The 7703-nt window shown below is 27.2% G+C and overlaps 2 protein-coding genes across 2 annotated transcripts; both read left to right on the top strand.

The window, feature by feature from the left end:
- The first annotated feature begins 998 nt into the window (after positions 1 to 998).
- On the top strand, positions 999 to 3693 carry LOC145591830 (protein FAR1-RELATED SEQUENCE 5-like). The gene is made up of 4 exons (XM_081648323.1): positions 999 to 1229; positions 1553 to 1692; positions 2438 to 2659; positions 3294 to 3693. Exons 1-4 carry the CDS (start codon positions 999 to 1001, stop codon positions 3691 to 3693), a joined length of 993 nt encoding a protein of 330 aa, XP_081504449.1.
- A 6-nt stretch (positions 3694 to 3699) lies between these two features.
- On the top strand, positions 3700 to 4203 carry LOC145591829 (uncharacterized). The gene has a single exon (XM_081648322.1). It carries the CDS (start codon positions 3700 to 3702, stop codon positions 4201 to 4203), a length of 504 nt encoding a protein of 167 aa, XP_081504448.1.
- Positions 4204 to 7703: the final 3500 nt, after the last annotated feature.

Here is a 7703-nt window from a genome sequence, read left to right as displayed (position 1 = left end):
CGATTTTCCAGTTTTTTTTTCGATTTTTTATTTCCAAGTTTTTATTTTTCAATTTTTTATTTTCAATTTTTTTTTGTTTAATTTTTTTTTTCGTTTTTTTTTCTAGTTTTTTTTTTCGATTTCTAGTTTTTATTTTTCGTTTTTTTTCGAATTTTTTTTTCCAGTTTTTCGTTTTCATTTTCAATTTTTTTTTTCTAGATTTTTTTCTAGCTTGAGTTTTTCTATTTGCTTGAATTTTATTGGATTTTAATTTCAGATTGTTTTTTAGCTACAATTTGTATTTTTGATAATTAGGTTTTTGCATATTCATGGATTTAGATGATTTGAAGATAATTCTGCTTCTTCCGCTGTTACTCATTCAGGTAATTTTCATTGTTTTAATACTTTAATTTCAATTTACTTACATGTTCTAAACTTTACTTAGTTGCATGTTTTATAGTAATTTTGTGAATTTGTGGATTATGTTCAAAAGTTGTTTTAATGTTCTAAATTATTTCTGGTTATGTTCTAAAGTAATTCATTATGTTCTAAACTTTTCCACTTTATTCTATTTCAATTTACTTACATGTTCTAAACTTTACTTTCATGTTTTAAAGTAATTTTGTGAATTTGTTGATTATGTTTAAAAGTTATTTAATATTCAAAATTTTTCTGGTTATGTTCTAAAGTAATTCATTATATTCTAAATTTTTTCACTTTATCCTAAATTTTATTATGTATGTTATAAAGTAATTCATTATGTTCTAAAGTTTATTCTTAATGTTCTAAACTTTTTTCTGTATGTTCTAAAGTTTTCTATGTATGTTTCTCTTTCTCTTTATGTTTTAAAGTTTATTTTTATGTTCTAATATTTTCTTCATATTCTATGACTTTTATTGTAAGTTCTAAAGTTTACCTTCTAGTTTTAAATTTTACTTTTTATGTTCTAATGCAGTTGGTGTTATTTATCGTACTCCTGAGGTTGTTGGATCATTTAGCCCTGGTGGTACCACTAAGGAATGGATTCCAAGTATTCCCGAGGAGTTAAATCCCGTTTGGGGATGATATTCAAAGACCCCGAAGGGGGTCTTAGTTTTTACAAAGCACATGCAAATGCCGTTGGGTTTACTTCTAGGAAATCTACTACTTCAAGGAAGAAGAATAATTTTCAATATGGAGTTTGCAATAAGGAAGGTTTTAGGGCAATAAAAAAACCTATTGCTCAACAAACCGTTGATAAAGAAGGAAAAGTTCGTATTACTAGGAAACGTTTAGTCACTCGTATAGGATGCAATGCTCACATATGTATGAGATATGATGCCGGAAAGTATGTTGTGTCATTTCAAAGAAGAACATAATCATCCTTTATATACTCCAAGTTGTGCAAAATTTCAGAAGGATAGTAGAAAAATGCATATTATGCATAAAAAGTTGATTGTTGATAATTCAAAGGTGATTTATTTTTATGTACTAAATATTTTTTTTCTTTGTTATGATTTACTATGTTCTAAAGTTGATTCTTAATCATAGTAATTTTTTTTTTTTACTTTTTTTTTTTTTTTTTTGTAAACAGGTAAATGTTGGTCCTATGAGGTCTTATACTATGGTGAAAGAATTAGCTGAATCACATGATAATGTTGGTGCATCTAAACAAGATTTCAAAAATTTATATAGAGATTTGAAGGCTTATATTGCTGGATCAGATGCACAAATGTTTGTGGATAATTTTCAAAATAAGAAATTGCTTTGGAGTGCATTTTTTTTTTACTATGATGTTGATGAAGAAGGTGGACTTTGTAGAGCTTATGGGCTGATCCTATTTGTCGAAAAAATTATGCACTTTTTGGTGATATAGTTTCTTTTGATACCACATTCAAAACAAACAGGTGATGTTCTAAATGTAGATTTCTTTATGTTCCTAAACAAATATCTATCATATTTTGATATTCTAAACATATATTTTTTATGTTCTAAACTATGTATGTGTGATGTTATAAACATAGATTGCTGATGTTCTAAACATAGATTAGTGATGTTCTAAACATAGATGTCGTCATATGTTCTAAAATATATCCATCATGCTTTCATGTATTAAACATTATGCTTTTGTGTTTTACACTTTATGCCTTATTTTCTAAACTAATTTCCATCATATTTTGATGTTCTAAACATTATATCTTGTGTTCTAAACATTATGTCTATACGTTCTAGAGTTTACTTATGAAGTTTTAAAGCTTCATTTTATATTCTAAGTTTATTATTTATGTTTTAGGTAATTCATTATGTTTTAAGACAATTATATTATTGGCAAACTTAATAATTAAAATAAATTATGTGCTCTAAAGTTTATCTTTAATGTTCTAATGTATACCTTTATGTTCTACAATTTACCTCTATGCTCTAAAGTTTACCCTTATGTTCTAATATTTGCTGCATATATAATTTGTGTATGTTACAGATATAATATGATCTTTGGTCCATTTACTGGTGTTGATCATCATAAAAAATGTGTTACTTTTGCGACTTCTTTTGTAGCTCATGAAGATATCTCATCTTTTGAATGGGTTTTCAAAACTTTTCTTAAAACAATAGGAAATAACGAGCCTGTGTGTTTGATTACCGATCAAGACCCTGCAATGAAAGTTGTTGTTCGTAATGTTTTTCAAACTACAGAACATAGGTTTTGTATGTGGCATATTATGAAAAAGGTGCCTGAAAAAGTAGGTTGGGCAATTGCCCAAGATACTGATTTTTTGAAAAAAAAATTGTGCATGTGTTTGGCATTTAGAGATTGAGCCGGCAGAATTTGAAGAAAAGTGGAACAAAGTTATTTCAGAATTCAATTTGAACGATCATGAATGGTTGGAACACATGTACAACATACGTGATATGTGGATTCCAGCGTATTTCAGAGATTTATTTTTGGGTGGCATCATGAGGACCACATCTAGATCAGAAAAGTGAAAATAATTTTTTCACTATTTTCACAAATCCCCATCTCACTTTGATTGAGTTCTACATGAGGTAATACGTAGTTGTTTGAATATGTTCTAAAGCTAATCTCTATGTTCAAAAGTTTTTCTTCTATGCTTTAAATTTTCTTTTTATGTTTTATAGTTTTACTATTTATTTTATAATTCTCTTTTATGTTCTAAATTTTGTCTTACATGTCAAAAAGTTTTTGTATAATCTTTTAATAGTATTTAGATCATAATAAGCATGTCATGTGTATTATTTTAAAATGTTCTAATGTAATTCACTTTATGTTCTAAAGTTATTTTCTATATTCTAAAGTTAATTTCTATTTTCTGTAGGTTTGAATGTGCATTGGATGCTCAAAGGCACACTCAAAATAAAATGGATAGTAATTCGAAGAATAAGCGTCCGGAGTGCAAGACTCCAATTCCTTTAGAAAAAGATGCTTCAGAACTGTTTACAACAACCATTTTCTGTGAATTTCAATATGAGCTTGAAATTAGATGTTTTAATTGTGGTGTTGAGGAGATGAAGAAGGATAATGAGATTTACATTTTTACACTAAGGGAAGGATCTAGGAGGAGGACTTTTGATGTTGTTTTTGATCCAACTACCTTAGATACCAAGTGTTTTTATAAAAAATTTGAACGTGATGGTGTGCCTTGTAGGCATATGATTTGGGTATGGAAGGCAAGGATGTTAGAAAAAATTCCCAAGACCTACGTTCTAAATAGATAGTGTAAAATGGCTTATAAGAAGCCCAGTTTTTATTTAGAGGGTAATGTGTTGGAGGAATGTCTTAATGCAGTAGATAAGAAGATGCTATTAAATGATTTGTGGTCTGAAATTCATGCTTGTGTGAGTTTAGTGCAAAACAATGAAGATGATCTTAGTGATCTTGTCAAAAAACTTCAAGCCATGAGGATAGATTTGGAACAGAAGAAAACAACAAATGGAAGCAACAATGTTTCTAGTAAAGTTAAAGACATTGAAATGCTTATTGGAGCTAGTTTACCTTCTGAAGTTTTGATAAAACCTCCTAAAATTTCAAAAAAAAGAGGTACAGGGGTTCATGTTCCAAATCAGGTTAATGTTCCAAATGATACCCGTGTTCCAAATAGTAACAAGAGAATGAAGAGTGTCAGAGAAAAAGTCGTTGAACAAAGTCAAAAGAAGAAAAGATTATGTAGAGCATGTGGAGAGCTTGGCCATCATGATAGTCGTAATTGTCCAGGGAAAGATAAGTAATATTGTAAGTAAACATTTTTTAACTTTCTTATGTTCTAATTAGTGATAAATTAAATTATTATTATTATATAAATACTTTGAGTTTTTAATTTAATAAATGTCTCTTCATATCATTTTGTATATGTTTTAAAATGCATCAAATATGTTCTAAAATTTATCATATATTATAATATGTTTATGTTCTAATTATTTTTTTTTTCAGGTTGATGGATATGTTATTAGTACAACCGCATGTGACATTTTATTTTTAGGAAATAATCTCATTTACTTGCACATGGAAAAAAATTTGTGTAAATTTTTTATATTTTTTTTGTATTCTTTTTATTATATTGAGAACATAATAGCATATTATTTTTTGTCCAATTATTCTCTATATTCTTATGTTTACAATTATATTAGAACATAATTATGTTATTACTCTTATTCTTTTATTTTTTTTCCTTTTTGTAAAAACCATGACTTCTATCACCACCAAACTCCACTCGAAACAAAAATGGGTATTGCTGAAACTAAGATGTTAAGCATGATTATTGAAAAATAAAGGTAAATAGTTAACTATTAAGCCAACCAACCACTAGCAACTATATTGAAACCACCCATCACCGCCAATAGCAGAATAGAAACCATCCACCACCACCACCACCACCACCACCACCCCACCACCACTATTGCAACTTACCCTCACTTACCCTAGCAACCTAGCAACCTCAATTAACACATAAACCAACCAAAAACCTATAGATCGATCCACAAACCACCGACAAACCAACCGATTTGAATCCACCAACCACAACAACGGAATTTCCCATGAGAATGGGGTTGGATGTGGAGGATAGAAAGCAATTTTTTGCGAGTAATGTGAACCATTTATTTTTGTCTAAGCATAATAAAAAACTTAAGCTTATTCTTTTGTCTAAGCATAATCAAAATTACTTTAGAACACGGACAAATAATTTAGAACATAATCAAATACTTTAGAACATAAACTTAAATACTTTAAAATATAATCAGAAATATTTTAGAACATTATAAAAATAAATTAGAACATAATTAGAAATACTTTATAACATTGACATGTAATTTAGAACTCAATCAGAATTACTTTAAAACATAGATATATAATTTAGAACATCATTAGAAATACTTTTGAACATAGATATGTAATTTATAACATAATCTGATTGACTTTAGAACATATACATGTAATTTAGAACATAGACATGTAATTTAGAACATAATCAGAATTACTTTAGAACATTGACATGTAATTAGAACCTAATCATATATGTCTTGTTCTACACTTACATTGTCCTTCTCTAGCCCCAAATTCCATTGTTTTTGACATTGACCTTCATAGGTTTCCATGTGCTTCAACAGAAATACTCCACAATCATGTTTGTTTGCATTTCTCTTCCATTTCATCTCAACGTTTCTTGTTTCATAAATGGAGATAATGACACTCTTGTTATCAGTTTCTTCATAGAATTCACCAAATGCCTTCAACTAAAAAATTAATAATATAATTAGAACATAATCAGAATTAGAACATAGACATGTAATTTAGAACATAATTAAAAATACTTTAAAACATTGACATGTAATTTAGAACTCAATTAGAATTACTTTAGAACATAGATATATAATTTAGAACATCATTAGAAATACTTTAGAACATTGATATGTAAATTAGAACATAGATATATAATTTAGAACATCATTAGAAATACTTTAGAACATAGACATGTAACTTAGAACATAATCAGAATTACTTTAGACCATAGACAAGTAATTTAGAACATAAATATATACATTAGAACATAACCAGAATAACTTAAAATTAGGTTAATGTTCCAAATGATATCAATGTTCCAAATGTTCCAAAATTTCTTTATAGCATAATAACAAAATAATAATTAACCAAGTCAAAACTCTACACCTTACCATCTTTGTAAAGTCATCTCCATATTTATCTTCAACAGAAAGATTTGCTAGAAGAATTCTATTATCAATGACTTCGAGAGTTCCTTCCAAAAAGTTGAAGCACAACAAATAATAGTGATCCGGCAAAACAGCCGGAAAGAAAACTTACGTTTAGAACATAAATAAAAATAAATTGAACACAATAAAAAGAAAAAAAAATATGTTACCAATTGAAAGTTGTTAAATGTTGTTACTTCGGCAGTTGTCATTTCGTTTCTCATTTGATGAAACAAAGCTTTCTTTCTATCTTCCAAACTTTCTGTATTTTTGATGTATTTTTCAGTGCAAAGAATAAGCTGGAAAAAAAAAAAGAAATTAAAACTTAAGTAATTACAACATTGACATATAATTAGAACATAATTAGAAATACTTTATAACATTGACATGTGATTTAGAAGTCAATCAGAACTGCTTTAAAACATCATTAGCAATACTTTAGAACATTGATATGTAAATTAGAACATAATCAGAATTACTTTAGAAAATAGACATATAAGTTAGAATATAATTAGAAATAAATAGAACTTAAAATTTCTTTATAGCATGATAAGAAAATAATAATTAACCAAGTCAAAACTCTACACCAAAACCTTTAAAAAAACAAAATAAAAAAAAAAAACCTTTAGAACATAACCAAAATTACCTTAAAAAAATAATTAACTAAGTCAATTCTCAACACCAAAACCTTCTTAAACTAATAAAACGACAAAAAACTAATCATATATGTCTTGTATAATCTATATGGTAAGATATTTAGAACATACATAGCATTCAGTAGAGAAAAAAAAATCTACTTCTCTTGTCTACACCACGCTTGTTGTTTTCATAATTTAATATGAAAACAAAAGCATCTGCAATGTTGTTGAACATGTGACTATTTCCTGAAAGACTATCCATCTCATCTCTCCTAATCACCATTGCCGCTTTGTCAGCATACAAAATTTCCCTTAAATGAAAACAAAAACTATATTAAATCAAAACAACATTTTGAACATAAGCATAATACTTTAGAACATAAGCACGTAATTTTGAACATAAACATAACACTTTAGAACATAAGCATAGTACTTTAGAACTAAATTTTAGAACATGGACAAGTAATTTAGAACATAACCAGAAATACTTTAGAACATAAACTATATTAAATCAAAACATAATTTTGAACATAAGCATAATACTTTAGAACATAAGCACGTAATTTTGAACATAAACATAGAATTTTAGAACATAAGCATAGTACTTTGGAACATAAGCTTGTAACATTTAGAACATTTATTTAGAAAAAATATATAATTTAGAATTAAAATTATAATTAATAACATAATTTATAGCTTTGAACAAATACTTTAGAATATAAATATCAAATTTAGGGCATGTGCATATAGTTTCAAACATGTACTTTAGAACATAAGCATCTAACTTAGAACATAAGTACAATGTTTAGAACATAAGTATATATTTTATAACATAATCACATACTTTTATTATAAGCATATAAATATAGATTGATGAAATCTTAC

This window comes from Chenopodium album, chromosome 18, assembly GCF_948465745.1.
Source record: "Chenopodium album chromosome 18, dcCheAlbu1.1, whole genome shotgun sequence".
NCBI lineage: Eukaryota > Viridiplantae > Streptophyta > Magnoliopsida > Caryophyllales > Amaranthaceae > Chenopodium > Chenopodium album.
The sequence above is the reverse complement of the archived record's forward strand: the minus strand, read 5'-3'. Positions and strand labels throughout refer to the sequence as shown.

Bases quoted from the DNA above. Each gene is read 5' to 3' on its own strand.
- LOC145591830 (XM_081648323.1), top strand. From the start codon at position 999: ATGGATTCCAAGTATTCCCGAGGAGTTAAATCCCGTTTGGGGATGATA. The intron at 1,230-1,552 runs GTTCGTATTACT...TTTTGTAAACAG, and splicing joins CCGTTGATAAAGAAGGAAAA to GTAAATGTTGGTCCTATGAG. The intron at 1,693-2,437 runs GTTTGTGGATAA...TGTATGTTACAG, and splicing joins GCTGGATCAGATGCACAAAT to ATATAATATGATCTTTGGTC.
- LOC145591829 (XM_081648322.1), top strand. From the start codon at position 3,700: ATGGCTTATAAGAAGCCCAGTTTTTATTTAGAGGGTAATGTGTTGGAG.